The sequence below is a fragment of the Polyodon spathula genome, chromosome 21 (genome assembly GCF_017654505.1).
Source record: "Polyodon spathula isolate WHYD16114869_AA chromosome 21, ASM1765450v1, whole genome shotgun sequence".
NCBI classification, from domain to species: domain Eukaryota; kingdom Metazoa; phylum Chordata; class Actinopteri; order Acipenseriformes; family Polyodontidae; genus Polyodon; species Polyodon spathula.
Genome location: NC_054554.1, coordinates 13,469,145 through 13,491,783, shown reverse-complemented (window position 1 = coordinate 13,491,783; position 22,639 = coordinate 13,469,145). Strand labels below are relative to the sequence as shown.

Genomic DNA, 22,639 nt, shown 5'->3' with positions numbered 1-22,639 from the left:
CTGCCCAATTCCAGCCTTGCTGAAGCACCCCCAGATCATCACCGATCCTCCACCACATTTCACAGTGGGTGCGAGACACTGTGGCTTGCAGGCCTCTCCAGGTCTCCATCTAACCATTAGATGACCAGGTGTTGGGCAAAGCTGAAAATTGGACTCATCTGGGGGTGCTTCAGCAAGGCCGGAATCGGGCAGATTTGTCTTTGTGAAGGGCGCATGAATGGACCATAATAAAATTATCTTCAGCAGAACTGTCCAACCTTTTTGGTTACCTGTGACAGAGAGTCAATGAATCCTAGTCAACAATCTCCCTCCTGACCTGTGAGGGCACTGTATAACAGGAATAGTGTGCCTCGTACTAGATCGTCTGGCAGTTCATTCCAGGATCAGTCGGAAGCCAGGCATCCAGGAATGGGGCCGAGTCACAATGCCCGAAGTCATCGCCCTAATGCAGTATGCGATGTGTCAGTCGGATTGGAGGAGACGTGACAATTAGCTATCGCAGGGGGCGTGACTAAGGATATAACTGAAGTGGTTATGATAAAGCCCAGTAAAGGAAACGGACTGTGAAAAGTGCAAGTGTTAACGGTTTTCTTTGTTTGTCAAAACTAACTGTCTGTGTTTGTCATTGTCAGACGGCTAACACAAACTGGGAGGTGTCATTACTGGCCAGCATCAAGCCCGGTCTACAATGCACCACAGTCACTATAATTGCCTTGCACAGCACTTGCACTCGGAGCACTCACTATCAGGAGAAGTGACTGCGTCTGTTGTTCTTTGTATTATTTCAGGACTGAACCCTGTGGTTTATATGCTGGCAATGCACATTGTTGTGTAAAGCCAGTATTACTATTTAACCTGTTGCAAACCGGGAAAACAGCAAATAAAAGAACTGTTTTGAACCGTGAACTTTGTGTCTGTTGTTGTTGGAGCACCTGCATCACCTGTACACCTGCACATTGCAAACCACTCGATAAATTACCCTATAAAAGTTGACCATAGTAAAAGCATAGCAATGTGTAATAAAAACATAGTGATAGCATGGTAAGGCACAGGTAAGCATTTTAAAAGAGTTGTGGTAAATTAAAGCATATTAAAAACACGGCCAAACCATGTTAAACTATGGTACTGATGACCAGGAACACATTAAGTCCCTTTGTCCTCCTTTGAGGACTGGCTACTTTGTAATTTTTAGCTGGCACCTATCTGATATTTACATTTTCTCTTGAACTATATAGTTAAGATATTACTCTCATTCTGTTAACTACAAAAGTTGTCTAAATGTAAATGTATCAAATTACATAAATACAGAGGTTCTGAAGCTTTAAAAATAATTTAAAAGGGTACAACACTTTAACTGTACCTCCAACTAAGTTGCTTCTTTCTTGTTTTATACCGTTAATGTTTAATTTGCCTTCTGTTTAGCTGCCTTACACAGCGTTGCCTCGTGGTGTGCTGGCTCTATCTTCCAATACAATGGCCACACCCAAAGAAGTACAAAATGAGTAGGGACGTGTGCTACACAGCAGAGTCACTGGAACCACTTCTAAAGTGGGGTGCTGAAAGCCACTGAAACTGTAATCCCTGTATATGATGGAAGCCATGCAAAGCCACCCCCAGCACCCCCAGTTCCAGTGCCCCTGCTACACAGCAATGAGAACAGGAAGAGGAATCATTGCTGGGAGTTTTCACTACAAGGCACATCACAACATCCTTCCCGAATAGGTGTTCCTAACAATTAATCAACGGCAAACATGAGCCAAGAAGACTTTGGTTGCCTTCATTGGTCTTCCCAAGTTGAAAATACCCAGTGGGATTAGGTTATACTTTTTGTGGGGTACCTAGAAGAAGCAGCATTATTAAATAAAGTATTAAATGATTGAAGCATACGGCGATTGGATTTTGTGTAAAACATAACAGTAGCTATGAGCGACATTATATGCAATAATTAACTAACTTTAAGTTTCACTTTAATTGATGCTTTTACATTCCCCTACTATGAGTTGTTCTGTTGCTCCAATATTGAGTTATTATATTTTTTCTCTAAATCTTACCCAAGTTTTTGCTTGTGTGGAGAAATCTGAGTGCTCGGGCTCGACAACCGCATCCGAAAACGTGACAATGTAACCTTTCAATTGTAGCAGCCACGTCTACTTTCTCTGCATAATAAATACATGTGGAGTAAGTGGGACTAACAGAGTTGAAAGGTTCCACTGTCACATGATCTGAACAGAAGGAAAGATGTTCAGCACAGGCAATTAGGACTCTTCAGACAAGCTCAAAGCCAGTTAAAAGGAACATTTAGAGAAAAATGCAAACTTAATATGAGAGCAAGGGAATCCAGACCCACTCTAAATTATTGCAAAACTATAAAAAAAAGTAAAGGCAATGTAAAAAAAAAAAAAAAAAAAAAAAAGTGAGAGTTGAAGCTGCATACTCTAACACTTTAAAAGTACTGAGATTTCATGTACTGAACGGATGAATAATTTTTAAGGATGGCAAGCACATTTATGTCTTAAAAACATCAACCAAAATCACAAAATCAGAAGTCCAAGGTGACTTACACTTGATGCTGCCGTGTGATTAGATACATAAGAGGCAGGCGATACAGCATTGCACAATAAAACCGTATTTACTACAGAAGCAAGTGCTTGAAGACATGAAAGCTTTTTCTTTATTTTTAAAGACGAAAAGCATTTAGCACTGTGTGCCGTTTTCCAGATATAGCATCTAAAAGCCATAAAAAAGTCAAATCGAAAAGTGCCAAGCTGGCTAGAACGAGATACATGGGGATGACTTAAATTCTAAAAATGATGGAGGATGTGGTACTCGCTGCAGTGAATGCACACTGCGATACAGGAGTAATCATGAGATCCTGTTCCGGAAGGTACTCCACATCACTGACGTAGCTGTACTCCAGATAGCAATGGGAAGGCTGCGAGAAATGTTCCTTTAGATTACAGGCCTGAACTATCAATCATCACTAGGGAAGAGAGTGACAGATGGAATAAAATAGTTTTGAAAGGAAAGAACTCTGAACTCTGCGTGCCTGCTGTCCTTTTAACTCTTTCCTTGCTGGAGAAATCTGTTAAGCAAAAGGACGACCCAGGCTACAGAATTTGAAAACTTTGGAGAAAGGCTTGTTTCACCTTGGATAGAGCTCCATGTGAATCAAGGTTTCCGAAACTCCAATTTACACATTTGCTACATCAACTTACACCAAAACTACAGTTCTCTTTTCAATAGCCTGTCAAGAATCTAAAACTAGAATGCAATATGAATTTGGCTTCACAAGCTTGTACATTTACTGAAAATCCAAATATTCTTGCAAATCTTCCAAACACTGGTCAACTGATCAAGAACAGAAGATGGCTTCAAATTACGTCTAGAAGATTGTTATGCAGAGATTTTAACAACCAGGCTCCGTACATGTGGAACTCTTTCTAAACAAGTTCAGGATAGTCAACTATGGTTATAATGGTTTGCAAATGGTTTTTAGACTGTGAAACACTTTGTATTGCATTCTATAACAGCTACAAGTGAACCAACAAATGAATTCAGTTGGCCTACAGCAAACATGTCCAGGATACTTATTTAATGGTCAAATGTAAAAATGGATTCTAGAAAGTGTGAGTGGAAAAATATGTTTTCACACTGTGTTCCAAGTGCATTTGGGAAAAGGTTAATCTGGGGTTAGGTTTCAATGCAACCAACATCAATTATTATTCAATAGGAACTTTTCTAAGAATGTGTCACTCTTCAGAACTGTATGCAGAGGGAATGACCCGGATGTTTGAGGGCTTTCCTGAAGAGTATAATAAATATGGAAGTCGTGACAAGAACACACTTATTGAACTATATGAAGACATTCAAAACAGAAATCAAGAGCACAAGTCATTTAGAATACTGTTAGTATGTACTTCCAACACAGTCACCACTAAGAAAAATGTAATAAAACAGCTGCAGTTAAGCATTATGGTTAAGTAACAACTTTTTACAAAGTAGTGCAAAATATATGGACAACCTTAATTGTGGGTGGATTACATGTGGTGTGCATAAGAACACTGTATACAAACTTTTACACTAAATACACCATGTAACAATTTTTTTTTTTTTTTTTTTTTTTTTTTTTTTGGTTCCTGGGTAGTAAGTGTTATTTCCTAATTGCTTATGCCTCAAAAGTATAGAAAATGGCTATTATTCCCCACAAACTTTGCTTTTGTGACCAGGACATTGATATTTTGAAATTCACCTATTTTCCAGAACATTCCAGATAGATTCAGTGCTCTGTAAACTTGGAGTAACTTCTAGAACTTTCTAGAACTTTCCGGTAATATAAATAGTAGTATAAATACAGGGGCCTTAAGCCCACCAGTTCAGTTTAGTTCCAGCTGCCTAAGTGGATACAGATCTGCATTTTTCTGAGATGGCATCAAGAGGCTGCAATGGTGGCATTCCTGATGGGTCTCCAAGGCGGTTTTACCAAGTTTCCCTGCTATCTTTGCCTTTGGGACAGCAGGGACACCAAGGCGCTCTACCACAGGAGGGACTGGCCACAGACGACTGAGTTCTCTGTGGGGAGGAACAACGTCAAGTGGGAGCCACTGGTGGACCCCCGGAAGGTGCTGATGCCACCACTGCACATCAAATTGGGCCTTATGAAACAATTTGTCAGAGCTCTAGCTAAGGAGTCGGCAGCCTTCAAGTACCTTCAAGACTTCTTCCCTAAGCTGTCCGAGGTAAAGGTCAAAGCTGATGTCTTCGTCGGACCACAGATAAAGAAGATCCTGGAGTGCAATGAATTCCCCAAGAAGCTCACTAGTAAGGAGAAAGCGGCTTGGAACAGCTTTGTCGCAGTGGTTCGGGGCTTCCTGGGTAATTACAAGGCCGAAAACTATGTGGAGCTGGTTGAGACTCTGGTGAAGAACTACGGCACAATGGGCTGTAGGATGTCCCTCAAAATCCATATCCTTGATGCTCATCTTGATAAATTCAAGGAGAACATGGGAGCGTACTCGGAGGAGCAAGGCGAGCGCTTCCACCAGGATATACTGGACTTTGAACGCCGCTACCAAGGACAGTATAACGAGAACATGATGCGAGACTCCATTTGGGGGCTGATTCATGAAAGTGATTTACAGTATAATCGTAAATCCCGAAAAACTACCCACTTCTAAATCTTTTGTAGTCATTTTTGTATTACTTTAGTATAAATACATGTTGACTTGGATTCATATGTTGTTTTTTTCTGACTTTATGTGAACGAAAAGACACAAATTCGCCCGTTTTCTCATTGGAAATAGGTGCATTTCAAAATATCACTGTCCTGGTCACAAAAGCAAAGTTTGTGGGAAATAATAGCCATTTTCTATACTTTTGAGGCACAAGCAATTAGGAAATAACACTTACTACCTAGGAACAAAAATTGTGTTCCATAGTGATAAGAGAAATACATATATTTCAAGATACAAATTAGAATATTTAATATATTGAAATATACAAAATATACCAATTTGAAAATTTAATATATTGAAAAATACAAGTCAAAAGATGAAGTAAATAAACTGACCAAAAAAACAGCCCCCTCAACAGCACAACACAGACGGGATGTTGGTATCAGTGTAAAATAAAGAGAGTTCTCAGCACCTACTAATCAAACAGCAGATCAAATAATAGACAAAACTACACAGAAAATACCATTCAGCACGGAGAATCTGCTTAAATGAATGGCAGTGAATGAATGATGATGATAGCGATTGCAATTGCAGACTGTGAAGGGCGCTCAGGGCCTGAGTGAAATATAAATTTGGCCAGAGGTCTCGTCCGCGGGTGCCCGACGGCTACCTGCGCGAGGCCGGCTGGAAATACATGAACAGATACATGCATACCAGTGCTGCAGATAGGACGTGGCTATGAGCCACCTCCCCCCAAAAGATGAGACCGCCAAACCACGAATGGAGAATAATAAATAATTAATGCCCCCCACAATTGCGAGATAAAATTGGTCAGAGGCCTCGACTGTGGGTGCCAGACGGCTAGAAAAACATGAACAGATACATGCATCCTAGTGCCGCAGATAAGAAGTGGCTGTAACCACCTCTACCCGAAATGATGAGGCCTCCAAACCATGAATGAATAATGAAAGATATTTAATGCTCTCCACAGTGGGACTCTGCCACCTAACCCCCAAATATTGAATTTAATGAAAATCAGCAGCTGAGACATGGCCCGTCCCCCAGAGCATGACTGCACCGAGGGATACAGCCCAGCCTCTCAAACCCAACCACGCACCCCGCAGAACTATTAAATACGAACCTTTCAGCACTCCGGTAAGGAAAAACTTTTTTAGGGGGAAACCTCAGGAAATCCGTGGCTGAGGGCAGCACTTCCTCCAGGCTTTAAGTGGTCAACTCCCGTTTCGGCCTCCCAGTGCTTGGCTGAGCAGCCGAAACAGAAACCGAAGCGACAGGAATGAATAGTACACAGAACTTTTATGCGCTTGCTGATGACATATTGGTTATGGGCAGATTCTCCTTCCAGAAAAGCAACCAAGTTTACAAGGAAAAGCACACAATTATAAATACATGACTTGTCAGAAAAAATCTGCACTGAACCACAGCTGCCTCAACAAGGATTTCAAACCAGTTACAGATATGTACTGACAAAATAGCTGCTCTCAGAGAGAACACTGCTCAGCTAAATCTGCAAATCTAACAAAACAACATCCATCCAAAACTTTATCTTCAAACGAAGGGTTTCATATTTCCAACATCCAGCTCATTAAGATAAGTTAACATTGCCAATTGTACTATTTGCTAAAATATGGATCTATCATGCCACTGCATCACTGTTCCCCTTTTGGTCAGGCTGTTCAGTAGAGGTTAATTTTGTACTGAATTGGTATTACTGGAAAGGCAGTAATGAACATGACATGCATTTTGCAATGCTTGTTTAACAGAAGCTTGTTTGTGCAATGTACAGTAATCTACATGCTTAAGTCAGTTACCGTGGTTCAGTCTTTCACTGTGACCAAAGTAAACTTCATGATAAACCATGAGCAAAGTCTTTTGAGTTTCACTGCTGCTTTTTAATTTTTTATGGCCAATCTTGCTAACATCCAAAAAACATATTCAGCATATTGTGATTTCTATGGGCTTGTTAATAATATGACAATATCAGAACATTATACTGAATAATCCAGTACAAAAATAACTGATCTCTAAATCAGCTGGTTTCAAGGCACTGATTAGAATTAATCTTGGACTCTCTTACCTAAAATAACAAGATGGGAACTAATCAGGATCTGTGAAACCAGCCTTATATGTACTAATAACATTTTGAGAGGAAAGGGTGGGGGTGGGTTGTCTAGAGAGTTCTGTGGACAGGTTCTTACAAAATAATGATGACAGATATTGTAATAAATAGTTGTATAATCACTAATGTTACGAATATAAAACAGTGGGGGTGTCTTAAATTGTAACATGACTTATCTATAGACTTATCTAGGAAGAGAAAGATAACTCTGTGATTGACCTGTGACCCGGATCTGAAAGGTGGCCATCTTGAAGAGGGGCAAGGGGAGTTTGCACAAGGGGAGAAGTGATTGGAGTTAGTGAAGAGTGAGAGGGGTGTTTGCAGTCAAGTGTCTTTTTGAACATAAAGAAAAGCCTGGACCTGTGAGAGTGGAGTCTAGCCTTTAAGTCCAGTTAAATCAAAGTCTGTTGGAAAAGCCGACTGGCCATGTGCTCAGTGCAGGAGTAACTGGAACAAGTGAACCAGAATTGAATTAAGGTTTCCTTGGAAGACAGTAAGTGAAGCAAATAATTACTTAAAGCCTACTGTTTAAACAAAGCAAACTGAGTATATACTGCTGAATGTATAAAGTATGGTATACCCGTCATACATAACTACCATTGTAGGTAAGGGTACTCTGGTGGAGGTAATGGTGTCAGACTGGCGGTGATAAATTTCCAGACAGTTTAAAGTCTACCACTGGTTGGTAGTGAAGATTTGAGTTGTTTTCTTTCTGTTACCTTCACCTTCTATCAACATAAATATTACCAGCAGCTGATGTACAGCAATTACAGTTGTGGACATTGTAATCATTTACAACCACCTCGACCATCCTGTCACAATATGCATATTAGTATTCAAAATTGGTTTTAGAATTATAAATATGGTTGCCACCTTTTCCACAGACCAAAACTGGACATATTTCTCAGTTAGCCTCAGTGAAGCACCATACTACCAGTACTTGGTACAACAAAATCATACTGTTAGTATTTTTTTAGCAATCAAACTTGTAGTCCATAGTGTTAGTGGATACAGTAAAGTAATTCCTGCCTGGCTGCACATTTCACTAGTATAGTGTACATTACTGTATCACACCACTGAAAACTCATCGCGTATGCTCTTATATAATGTATTATACAGTACATTAATTTTAATGGGACAGAAAATCTGTCATACAGATCTAAATAACTGTGTTTTGTATTTTTTGAAAAATAAAATAATTAGTACAGTTTCTTACTTAGAAAATACAGACAAGGAAACAGCTTAACCCACCCACTACTTCTTCCATGTGTACTTTGCTTTTGATTTTGCAGCTTTCAGGAGTTCTTTGTTTTTCAGTAGAATGTCATAAAAGTCCCCACAAGACACATTGAAGTTAAACCTGATACAAATTTCTGACTTGACCAAGTTTGAAGACATCCCATTTCTTTCGTCGCTCCAAAGATTTTGCATAACACTGAACACTCGTTTCACAAATGCATTGCTGACTGGAATTGCAAAAGCACATTCTATAATTTTCAGGTTTGGTGCAGCCATTTCTGGTCCACTGTTTTGGTAGTGCTTCTTTCAAGATCCAGTATTCAAAAAGTTGCTCACCCTCTATATGTACGTCAAAAATGCTTGGTATCTCACATAGATCTTCAAAAGGTGAATGTAGCTTCAGGCTTCAAGCTGAGAATGGCAATTTTCTGTAGGTATGAATCTGGTCCGAAATTAAATCGCTTCTCTAAGTACTCTGCGTTTCTTTGGTAGACCTCCAAAGCATTTTTTGTGAAGGCCTCTTGTTTGCTTGGTGAAAGATACTTCAGCGCTTGGTTAACTTTGAAGCCAAAAAACCTTTCTGAAACGAGAGACTTCAGGTTGCGCAGCACTTCGTTTAGCAAGCCAAAGATCTCGTGGAATGTGTATTGTCACACTCCAGTTTCAGGATTGCTGGTTGAAATGCATTCATGTAGCTGTGCACAAAAAAAGATAGCACTCATGGACAGAGAGATCTGTGTCGGGATTTAACCCATCTTCATGAGATTTCACGAAATCCCAGATCAGTGCTGGACAGCTTTCTTCCCCCTGTTGAATGAAGTACAACTTCACTGCAGGCCAATTCTTTAGAAGCCTATCTACAGCTGTGAACAACAATAACCATCTAGTAGCAACATGGCACAGAATCTTATGATAACCCATATCCAGGCATTCAAGGCACGATTTCAGCTCACTGATATGCTTTGCACTGCAGGAAAATTCGTTGTGCACTTTCATGACAAATGATTCCACATCATGTACCAACTTTTTACAGCCATGTTTTTGGGCATTGTGCAGCAGATGACAATTGCTGCCAGCAACGAGGAGATTGCCATTTTCATTCTTCATGTTGGTATATACAGAATGATGAACACGTAGTTTACAGCGGCATTGTCTGCACCGTATTAAACTACATTCTTGAGAGTCAGACCACATGTGGTAAACACCTTGTGTATGCGAGCGGCAATAGCATCTGACGTTTCATTCGAGTCTTCATAAAAGATGTAATTGCGGCTCAGGAACTGGAGACGTATTTAAAAAACTTATTTTTAGTTAATAGACATTTATCCCTTTCTATCAAGTGTCTTCAAATTACATTTTCTATATTTTTTTGTTTTTTGATATTTACTGTTTTAAGGTGCTTTGACCTGTTACGGTCATAGACACCTGAAACCCAGGCTAGGTCAGCCAGTGTCTTTATAGAAGTGCAGTGTTGTGTATTGACAGCCACACAAAAAGAAAATGCATTATGAATACCTGTTCACTCTTTCTTATAAAAAATATTTGGCAGATCTAGTCTGGGTTACATACATCTATGGCAGATATCTAAACATTGACACAGAAAATAAAACACATTAAATACAATGCAAATGATTTCTTAATTAAATTAAAAAAAAAAAAAAAAAAAAAAAAAAAAAAAACCTATTACCCTCAAATTACGATAAAATGTAGTTTCCAGACAATACCAAATAATTAACTAACTATGTAATGTACCCTGTCACCGAAATATATTATTATTATATACAACCACTTATCAGTCTGCTTTTAAGCTTCTTAAAATTGCACCTTTTAGAAATATACATAGATATATTTGACAGATTGTGTCCAGTTATATGCTTAGACGTTTTACGTCTCTGACAATTAATTATACCTTGTGTTAAAGCAGGCATGAAACGATAAAGAAAAACAGCTCCATGATTTCCCCACCCACACATACCAAAGTGAAACAAACAAGGGAACAAATCAAGAAGATCTCTCCCACCCTGTCCATCAGCGTCAGCAGTTTCACCTCGGACTGCTCTGTTCCTTCGCTGATAACAAACCTTGAGGTTTTTACACAAACTTTAGGCAGAGGGAGATTATAAAAAATGGAGTAAAATAACAGATAAAACTGCTAACTGAAAATGTTCATTTTAAATTATAAAGTATAAAACTGCAGTCAAAGTAGCATATTTGAATGCTTTCGGACCAGGAGGAATGGACAGGATAAAGAACCCTACACAACCCCCCACCCACTGTGTTTCTCCAGAATCGGGCATCAGCTTTTTCCTTAAGGAAGTATCTGCCATAACTCCTCTCTCAATAGGGTGCACAGCCACTATGGCCAGTCCAACGTCACCGATTTGTCAGCATGCTGTTAAAAGTGTTCTGGAGGGATTAAATGGAAACATTTCTCTTATATCAAGTGTCTTACCAGTTTAATATCTTACTGTGGGCGTTTGTTTGATTCTAGTGTTGTTTCTGCTTAGATCATTATAAGTCATGGTTACTAAAAAATATGGGGGAAGTGAAGAGGGGCAGAATATCAGCCTGTTGGACAGGCTGCAGTGCTTCAACCTATGGGCATAGTGCACAGTGTAACACTAATATGTTTCCCCATCTCACATCCCCACAGTCAGTATTGTTGCATCAGTGAATTATGTGCAGTTGTACATTTTGTAACAATATTAATGTTGTTCTATGTACCAATCTATTACTCAGAATTTTTTTTTTTTGGGGGGGGGGGTGATGTATATGCGAGAGGTATAATGTACTGAATTACAGTATATATATTGTGTGTGCGCATATATATATAATTATATATATATATATATATATATATATATATATATATATTCCTATATATATATATATATAGATTATATATATATATATATATATGAAATCAAATGCAGATGATATAAAAAGTGTACTGAATCTAACACCTCCAATTTGGATTTGCCCATTTCTTTTTCATTTGAAAGAAATCCTCTTTTCCTCCTACACTCCCACACAGCAGACCTGTACGAGACGGTTAAACGCTTCATTTTATCATCATTGTGTGAAATCTAAATATGCAAATATATGCAAATTTTCATCATCCGAAACTATATCTTTCAAGGAAATAATAATACGTCCAACAATAACAACATATAAAAAATAAAACAGCTACAAATCCCACAATGGGTACATCCAAAAAGGCCTACAGACCAAGCCAATTTATTTTGTGTTTGTCTCTTTGGATATTTTCCAAACTATCATTAGTGATTTTTTTCTGGGTTGGGTTTATTTTTTTTTTATTTATTTTTTTGAATGCCGCAACAATTCTTGCCTAAATAGGGAGAGACAAAAAGAAATGACTTCACTTTCCTTGGGATTGCGAATCCTGCAGTACCGATAATAAACCTCATAAAGAAGCCACTGAAAGCAAAATAGTCCGCTTTGCAGATATAAAATCCTTGACTATCTCTGATCGTATCCAATTGGAAGACAATTATGTTATTCCATGGATTGTTTTTGTTTAAATATTCATTAAAAGTTCTAAATAGTCCAGTTTTCTATTTATTTTTTCCTTAGGAACAAAAGCATGGGGTAAGACATTGTTTTATTTTGCTTATTGCAATTTAAATACAAGGTGGTTAGGGTTAGGGTTATTTAAAATCAAGAGACTTTTTTGGCACAAGCTAGCATTTGTCTGTCTGGGTACATCATTTATTTATACTGCAAATGAATATAGGTTTGTTTTTTTTTGTTTTTTTTTTATTATTATTTTGTGGCAAAATATCTACTGACTAAAAGTCCCTTATAACAGTAGAACTACTGAAAAAAGTTTTAAAAAAGTACTGATCTTATAAAGCCAAAATCAAGAATACACATATAAAAAATGTTTATACAATTCAACAATTGTTTTATGAATTAAACACTGTTTGCTCCCACATATGAAAGAAAATATGTTCTGAATATTTGTGTCTATCATATGCTTACAATATATGGATTTACAATAACCTACATTATAAATATGAAAGACAAATATACCAGCATTTTTTTAAATATGTAATAGATAGATTTTTTTAAACAATACATTTGAATACAATACATTTTGAAAGCATCCATAGCTATAAAACACTCAACATTAACAACTCAATCTAATGACCTGGCCTACCCAGTCTCCAGACCTCAATCCCATAGAACTTGTATGGGACGAACTGGGCAGAAGAGTCAAAGAAAAGCTACCTAGAAGTGCCCTACATCTCTGGAAATTGCTGCAGAAGAGCTGGGAAGACATGTCGGGTGATTTCCTGCTGAAACTTGTTAACCAAATGCCTTGTGTTTGTGAGGCTGTTATTAAGGCAAAGGGTGGCTATTTTGAGGATTCCAAGATTTAGAGACAATTTTCAATTTTCTTGAACATTGCTTTGATACTCCTTAGGTTTTGTTTTGTATATTGTAACATGTGTCTTCATTTTCAAGTATTTACAGAAACGTACTGTATACGATGTAAAACATTGTCAATTATGAAAAAAAACCTAGTTTCCAGCAAGTGTACTCAAACTTTTGACTGGTGCTATATATATATATATATATATATATATATATATATATATATATATATATATATATATATATATATATATATATATAATTATGGTATTGGTCACAAAACTGTTCTACCAATTGATATTTTCACCAACAGCAGTCTTCAAAAATGTAATAAATATGAAACATTTGTGTGTGTTAAAGCTTTGTGAATAGCACTCATTTTAAGTCTAGTTATTTTCTGTAACAATAAATAATGTGAGATGATAATAATAAAGCACTGACTGAAGGTCATCATCAAGCTTCTCAACTTTAGGTTTGCTGACTCCTAGGCCAACAAGTGGCCAAATATCTCTGCATAATCTTGTGACAAGTTGCAGCATATTTGGCTGCACATGTGAGTCTAAAATACAAATCAGAAAGTGACAGCTGGTATAACCCTTTTAGATGTTTAACCCCTTAAGGTACACATGGAATTGAGAGATTATTCAAACAGTTTCTTCTTAAAATACATTTCAGAGTGACTCAAGTATCACAAGGAAACTGACAAACTTTGATGAACCAACCAGCCAGTAAATTGTAAACCTGTTTCGTGCACCTCTTGCAAAAATAAAAAAAAATAAGAAAAGTCAGCACCATTTATTTGTTGGACACATATTGGCTTTGTACCTTAAAAGGGTTAAAGCACGTGTGTGTAACAATGCTTAAACAAATATTTTTTTCAGACAGTAAAACTGTATCGTATGGCCATGTAAACGTGATTTACCTGCATCGCTATATCTGCCACTATTTATCTTACTTAAACTTACCCCAAACATTTAAAATGTCAATCACCACAGAGCTACACTTATCCAAATATCTAACTACAGAAGTATTTTCTCCCTCATTTTTGCTTGTTTAAATATGCATGCAGGTGTTGCTTTTCATAAGAAAAGAACTTACATCTGATAAACTGTTCTAGATACGCAATGGCAAACCAAGCACGTTAAAAATAACAACAGAACCCTGCAATAAACATAACACGCTTTAAGAAAGCAATTGCTGAGACACATCATCATGCAGTGAATCTTAAATATGTATTGCATTTGGTTAATAAAACAAGCCAGTATCCAATTAAAGAGGACGTCACATCAGCAACACTCGCATAGGCCAGGGATTACAGCTATCAGGCATTTGCATATCAGAATTTTAAGCAGAAAGAATATCAAACCCTCCAGCGAACAAGGTCATTTTACAGATTTTTTTTTTTTTTTTTTTAATAATTTATTTTTCATATCATGCAGCAGGCATGTGTAAGATTAAAATGAGTCTCTTCACTAGGGTTAAGCTTTCCCATATCAAACAGTTCTTGGAATTTTTGTAATTATTTTCTTTTTATTTTTAAGCTGTTTTTATTATCTTCTAAACAAAAACAAGACATAAAAGGCTGTGAGTGACTTTTCCAAGAATCGAACGACAATCAGTAGACGTATCATTTGCTATCAAAAATGGATTATGAAATACATAAATATGTTTCTAAGGGCTAGACTAGTGCTTTTTGAAATACATTATTTTCCCAAATATTAGAGACCATCATTTCTGTGTACCGTTTTAAATAACTGATACTGTATATAATAATAATAATAATAATAATAATAATAATAATAATAATAATAATAATAATAATAATACATTCCCTAAACATGTAAATATTTTAATTAAAAAGCATAAATTCTGAAGAAAATGTGCATAAATAAATCATACAGATGTCATTATAATTTGTTTTCTTTACCTTGGACCGATCTTCTATTGCTGATTTACTCAAATTTGGATCAATTTTAATGATCTAGTCCATGGTGGATCCAAGTACCATTGTCTTTAACTATTTTAATCTGGATGATTTATTTCCACAGGGATGGTACGTAGACTCGCTTATTATCAGTGAAAAAAAAAAAAAAAAAAAAAACCACAAAAGAAAAAAAAAAAAGTCTATAGATGTAGATGTAATAATTATCAGCCATCTATAATATAATAAGAGATTATTATTATTATTATTATTATTATTATTATTATTATTATTATTATTATATTATTATTATTATTATTATTATTATTATTTATTATTATTATTATTATGAGCCTGGCTGTAGTACATATGATTGAAACAGTACTAAGTAAACAAGCATACTAGCCCTGACAAGAAGTATGAAGCACACATTGCTAAATGTGGGAATGAAAGATTTGTTTAAATACAAATAAGAAAAAAGGACAATTTTGCTTGTCGTCCAAGTCTACAGAAATTTTTTTTAAAAAATGATCACATCCAATGTCTGTACCAGTTCACATCCTCAGAGCTCCCACTTGCTGACATAAAAAAGAGGATTGTTTAGATAAGCGAAACACTCAAGACTGGTCAAAGTTTCCCTTTTGCCAATCCTATTCCTGATAAATGCAAAGCCTGCAGTAGGGCTGATAGAATGTCTATCTTGGTGGCTATTTGGAAAGAACACCCTATCACACTAACATCACTGGGCTGCCATCAACTCCCAACCACACAGCAATTAATATCTCTGCAATTACTGTTATAGGGACAGGCTGGGAGGAGATGATAATGAAACATATTCACGTGAATAGAAAAAAAAAAAAAAAAAAAAAAAACATTCCAGTGGTTGAATGAAGAATTTGCTTTGAATAACAATATTTTTAAGCTACAAATCCCACAATTCGTATGTCCAAAAAAGCCAACTCAGCAAACGTAGAAGGCATGAAAAATATTATTAAAAGATAAACCACTCAATTTAACCCCTTTGATACCAGGTCCTTAAATACGGATTAATTTACAGTAAAACACAAGGTGGAATTGAGGACAGCGATTTCTTAACATTTGCTGTAATGATACTTCATACATGTATATATTAAAAAAAAAAAAAAAAAAAAAAAAAAAAACACACACACACAATAATCCATTGTAATCTGAATACGGTATGTTCAAATAGTGAGGTATTTTACTGTTCTATTGGAAGCCAACTCCTCTTCAGAATCAATAGAAACCCCATCTCTAACAATGCAACCGTACTTGTAACAGAAACACCAACAGGTAAAGGTAAACGCCTAATTAAGTATTAAAAAAACCAATGTAATTGATGATCTTGATTCTTTTTTCTGAAGACTCAAGAACAGCTATGGTGGCCTGCAGTTTAGCTGAAACCAGAAGGCAAGCCAACAATATTTAAGTTTAAGTTTAAGTTACATACAGCATTTATTATTAGCAATACGAATGATAAAGCATTTCTATGTGTTGCAGGGAAACCGCTTACTGATTTTGCCTCTTAGTGTCCTTTGCACAACCTTTGGCATCTCAAAGTATTCTAAATGTATGCTTTTTTGAAATTGAAAAAATGTAGTCGTTCCAATGTACTAGCCACCACATTTTAGTTTCCACAGTCTTTTCTAGAAGACAGATAAAACAATATTATTTTAATTATGATGCTAATTATAAAAGAATATCAGTAGTTGTAAAATTACAAAAAGTTATCAACCAAACTTCTGCTTCTTTTGCATGGCCACAGCTCTGACCTCACACGGAGCAGTCTTCATAATGTAACATTTCCTATCTTCGGTAAATGTAGCCGACAGTGATAAAACTAGCTAATGGAAGAAAAAAACAAAGTAAAACGAGAAAAGCTTGTTGTTCTTATTTAGGCATGTTATCTAGGAGTTTCAAGACATGGTTGACATTTGCTACATCTTAAAAGTTTCTCACATTAACTGGAAACTGTTATTACTATGGTACTTAGATGTCACTATAAAAACCTTCATCTTTCTATACTAAGGTAAAACAGAACTCCTCCTTAGTTTTTTGTGGAAATACTTGTAGAAATGTTATGCATTATATATTATATGTATTATTAGAAGTTAGTGTACACATACAATATGAATTTGTATAATCATTTTTGTTGAAGAAATTCAACATTTTAGAGGCATTCCAGTACCTTCAGATTTAAGACTACATCACTGTGTATAATGGAACCAATTGAACTTTCATCAAGGCCCAAAATGAATGGGACATGGAAACTAAACTCATCCCTCTTTCAAGAGAAAAGGTGGTCCCCCTTCACTCAGAGGCGGACGCACACACACACACACACACATTTCCTTGAGCTGTACTAGAATGAAATGCAGGAGGTGAATGGAGGTGAAAAGGAGATGCTGTTAGTATTTCAATATCTATTACCAGGGTATCAGAAACAATACCTCCAATGTATGTTTCCAAACACTGTAAGGTGCAGTGTGTTAATAACATGTTAATAAAATGCCCCTAGAGCGTGCTTTACCTGGTCCATTCCAATGGTTTCTATCCTCTTTCTGTTCTTCCTCTTCCTCCTCTTTCAGTCTCTCTGCTGGACCTTGATCTTCTTTACCTTCATGGGTCCCTGGTGACTTATTTGCAGTTGGTTCTGAAAGAGAGAAGAGATTCCAATAAGCCAAAATAAGGTAATAAGCAAAATATATGCAACTGGTGCAGGGCTGCATGTGCCTAAACGGGTTATAGTCAATACAAAAATATTCCATTCTTTTACCTGTTCCGCACGTCCATTCACTATATAATGTTCTGAAAGGCGACAAGATTTATGGAATAATTTCATTAGCTATTTCCCTTTAAAATTATTAATTCATAAAAGAACACTAGAGCAATAATGGTAATGATGCTAATGCTAATAAGTAGATTTTTCTAATACATACTTTTATAATCTTGGTAGCCGTGTTATAAAGATTCCCATCTAAAAGTTTATAAAGTATTTCTGGACAGTATTTTTGCAGTTTTATCATGCTTTTCCTACAGTTATACAATGCATTTACCATAGTTTGCAGTATTTATTTATTAAAATACATTACCATACCTTGCTATTCTTTACAATACTTACCTATGATTTACCATGCTTTTGCTATGCTTTATGACACTTTGCTATGTTTTTACTATGGGAGGAACCTTTGTAAGGGTTTGTGGAAAAGTGATGAGAATACAGGTGAGTGCAGTACAGAACAGCTCCAGATCATATTACTGGGAGTCTATTGAGACAAATAACAGTTACAGCTGACACTAACAAACAGAAAACAAACACTCACGGTTTTCAGCAATACATTTTACTCCTTCAAGGTCAAATCCAACCATTTACAAAGGAACACATTACTTTGCTCTGCCCCTATGTTATACCCTCGCTCACGACCCCTTGGTTAATGAGTGCAGCCGCTTCTCCAGTCCATGGGTGCCATGCAGTTTTCCGTTCGGTTCATTGAGTTCTGGTACCATAGCTCAGTCCCTTTTCTAGCCGGCCGACTTCTACCTACCCACAGTCCAGGTTATTCTGCTCCCTTTATCTAGTACCCTCTCAGGTCCGGAGGGAGATCTAACTCAGGTCCGGAAGAAGATCTAAGTGTCATTCAATCTCTGTCACAGGGTTACGGTAAATTCTAGGATATAATATTCTGTTATCCTTTATAAAATTATTTTGAGGAGAAGGTTGAACTGTGTATGTGCTCTAAGTTTGTGGTGCATAGAATTGTTTTGTCAACTCACTGCTGCTGATGAAACTTTATACATGGACTCCAGGCTTTAAAGTAACCCAGAAAATAGATGGTGTAATTCGAGACAAAAATCCTTATCTTACAACAAAACATACATCTTTTTTCAAGCATTGATCAGTGCGATTGCCGCCAATACTCTGTGCTTGCTTTTCCAAAGCCAATGGTGCATGCACTGTATTCATGGCAACCCAATAATGATAATTTTCTGCATTAACAGCAGGTAAAGATTTCCCCCCTGATAGACCTCTCTGCATAGGACAACATTATCGCACAAAGGGCATGTTTGCAGTTACATTCGGGCTCCGATAACGACTGATAATTCAAATCGATAAATGTCATAAACAACTCCCCATGTGACGTCATTAACATTCACATTATTAATATAAAAGTTGCGATTAACATCAAACAAAATCAACCTCCCCCCCTCCCACTTTCCCAACCATCTCCGGTTAAAAGTCCCATTATTTCAGCTATAAATCAAAATGAATGGCATATTGATTTTATCCTAGCAGTGAGTGAGTGTCTCTACTGGAACTAGAACACCAGTTATTGCTTTTAATATTACCTACCAATCAGCTTTATCAAACACGCTGGAACCAGGTGCAGCACAGGAGAAAACCTCCCTAGCCTCAGCAAGCTACAGCTTCCAAATCAGATAAAGCTATGAGATTCCCCTTCACACAGCACCAGGGCAAAGTCTGTTTAACAACTGAAACCCTGGCTTCAGCTGAACCCTTTCCAAACTCTTACATTTCTAACCTCTCCTGAAGTACCAAAGTGTGCAAGCAGCCCAGGAAAAAACAAAGAACTAAAGTCGATTGCGGCTGCCGGGTTCATCAAGATATACGCGTCTCCAAATCGATGGGTTTACCAAACACGAACAGATTAGATTTGTGTGCATTTCATTGTTTGTTAATTCGGTCAGTGGGTCAACTTGGAACTCCTGTTGTATTATCTTCAACATCATCACCATACTAGAAACTCCCAAATCTTTCATCCATCAATCAGAATGCTCCATTGAAGGGCACTATCAAATCCCTCTAAAATCAGGGTTCAATTGCTTAATTGCTACTGCAAACTGCTCCTACTGTTACTTAGAAAACTCCCCCCCCCCCCCCCAATGTATTTAATTTGAAAAAAAATAAGACAGGTGTCGCATTATATTATTTCTTATTTACAAAAAATATATTTTTTAAAATCTACCATAAATAAGACAATACTGCTAATCATGATGAATGTGTATTGCTAATAAGTAAGGCCTTGTAACATGTTATTTCACTTTTTTGGAGCGTTAATATTTATGAATTACTGACAGTTAAATCAGAAAGCGGTTCACAAAACACAGCTTCCCAAACCGAAGAGTTTCTTAACAACGCGATTGCTGGTCGATAAGAACGTACATGTACTTTTATTAGCCTCCAGCGCCCTGATAAAGGAAATGTTATGGAGGGCAACTGAAAGAACAGGTTCCTCAAACAGGCCTGATTTATGGGTCCATAAAGTGCTAGCCAACAATGGAAGCCAAAAAAAGCACCAAGGTGACGTGTCACATTGTATCTCTGAACTAGCTAGCCATTAGTGGAGGGTAAAGGGTCTCGTATCTCATCCTATCACATCTCTGATTAACACCTGACAAAGTTTCCATGCCCTGTATCAGACCCAACAAACTGGGTAAAACATTATCTAACTGCAGCTAAAATTAGGGAGAAATTAGGAATTCTAAGGTCAAAAGGAAACACACGAGAATGTTCACACTCTTAACCCTTTCGTGCATGGCGACCTCATGTGGGGATGGATAAAATAAAAAAATTCTAGTCTTTATATGGGGACATATGGGAGACACAAATGCATGACTTCATATGAGCATGCCATTCCCCCCCCCCCCCCCCCCCCCCCCAAAAATCAATGCAGGAAAAAAATAAAAATAAATAAATCTATGAAAAATATATTTATTATGGTGTCCAAAACTACTTTTTCAGCTATTTTCAATATTTCATAAAGGAAATGGTTAAACTTTCAATAAAACACCTCTTTGTATTCCAACTTCTTAGATTTCGACTAGTTATCACCTGTGAGTGAACTACTGTAAAGCATGCCACTTGTTTTGTGGTGTGCAAGAATGCTTAAAAAGTAGCTTTATTTTTTTTATTTTTTTTTACTCTCCTTTTAGATTGTATAATGTTTGCAATTATTCTGAGGGTCTCATAACATTGACTATGGGTTCAGGAATGCTCAGTTCTAGTTGATTGCCACAGACATAAATAACCCAAATGGATCACCCAAAAAAGTGTCCTTATAGATATGAGCCATCCACATTTGACTCATGTTTCCCCTTGTTTTGCTGGCAATACACAGCAATGCTCCAGATGGATCAAGTGCTTACTAACGTAAAGATACTTTGTCCGATCTAGCCTACGTTACATATATCTACGCCAGGCAATTAAAACTAGAATAACAGCTCCTGAACTCAGGTGAAAGGACCTCAACACAAACTTATCAAAACTGTGTTTGTGTAACTGTAAAAAGCAACACCAAGAATGATAGCAAACACCCTAAGACTACTTGAGGGCTGAACAAGAGAACTCCAGCTGCAATATACAAAAGACGACATCAAGATAATTTTTTTTCAGTTCCGAAAGGGCTGATGTGACTGAAGTGCACCTGCATCTCAAAAGACAAAGACACAACAACACAAGAAAAACATTGTAACACTCTGGGGAATATCTGTCTTCTTTTTATACTCTGTATTTTGGGCACGATACAAATTAATAAATCCCAACAGAAATTCTTGTGTGGAAGTTGGCAAGACCAAAGCCAAGGAGTCTGAGAGCATGAAGCAGACAGGGGGGAGAGACTGAAGATACGTTTTCATGTCAGTAAAATGCTGAACCTCATGATATATTGGGTCAAGTGTGACATTTTTAAAGCATTACTTAATGTTGCTACTACAGATTACAGCTTGCACCAATACAGCTGTTATCAATATCTGTAACAAGGTGGCTATATACCAGCTAGAAACATGTTAATGTTATTAACAAGTTTAGATTATGATTAGAGGTAATAACACTTTTATATAACACACTGGCCAAATTACAAATTGATCTCACCATAGACAGATAAAGATTGGTAAGCACATTAGTGCTCATTAATAAGCAGGTGAACGCTAAGCCTACTAGCTAGAGGAAGTGCCACACAGAATGGATTATGTTTGATGTGTGTCTCTGTTTGGCAACACTCAGAATTACCAGATTACCTTCGCTAGTGACGGGCGCTGAAGCAGGGCTTGAACCGTCACACTCCGCAGAATCTTCCTGGTCCGAGGCTTCTCCCCCCTCTTCTGATAGGCTGTGCGCATCTGAAAGATTGTCTTCGCCCTCCTCCAAGTCACCTATGGAGCCTTCGAGAAAGACCAAGCAACAACTTCAGTACAAAACCACAACTCATATTGTTCCCATTGAAACTAGGCAGAGGTGCAACCAGTTTCATAATGGAACATCGGACAGGTTCTTATTGACAATAGTTAATGCACCAATAACAATTCAGTATTTAAAAGCAAGAATAATGTGTCAACTTTTCACAAATGTGAATATTATTATCCATAGTAATATAATACACATTGGGAAAACAATATTATTAAAAAGCACATCAGATTTAGTCTAGCAACAGGTAAGGAAGCACTTGTATTTTCTGTAGCAAGCAAATAAGGATACAAAAAATGTACCGGGGAGATTAATCAAATAATGACAAAAATAAAATCTGTAATTCCAATAAATAGATTCATTGTTAAATCCTTTGAATTTTGCAACCTCCCCTTGACTGTTAATAAAAGAGAAGATCCAAAACATAGCAAGTATCTTTACGTAGAGACTACCTAAGATAAGTATGGTTTCAGTGTCTTGCAAAGAAAAATAAATAGCATAGCCATACATAGTATAATGGTTTAGAGGTCAGTGGTTTTGAATGGAGTTAT

At 36.9% G+C, this 22,639-nt stretch overlaps 1 protein-coding gene across 3 annotated transcripts in view; it reads right to left on the bottom strand.

The window, feature by feature from the left end:
• The window catches only part of LOC121296207 (zinc finger protein ZFPM1-like), a 100,883-nt gene that overhangs the window by 38,419 nt on the left and 39,825 nt on the right, over positions 1–22,639 (bottom strand). For all 3 annotated transcript variants that reach the window (XM_041221501.1, XM_041221504.1, XM_041221502.1), the window contains exons 2-3: positions 21,923–22,066; positions 17,418–17,540 (exon numbers count right to left, since the gene is read on the bottom strand). In XM_041221501.1, the coding sequence (XP_041077435.1) occupies positions 17,418–17,540; positions 21,923–22,066 (267 nt within the window). The remainder of the gene's footprint in view (positions 1–17,417; positions 17,541–21,922; positions 22,067–22,639) is intronic.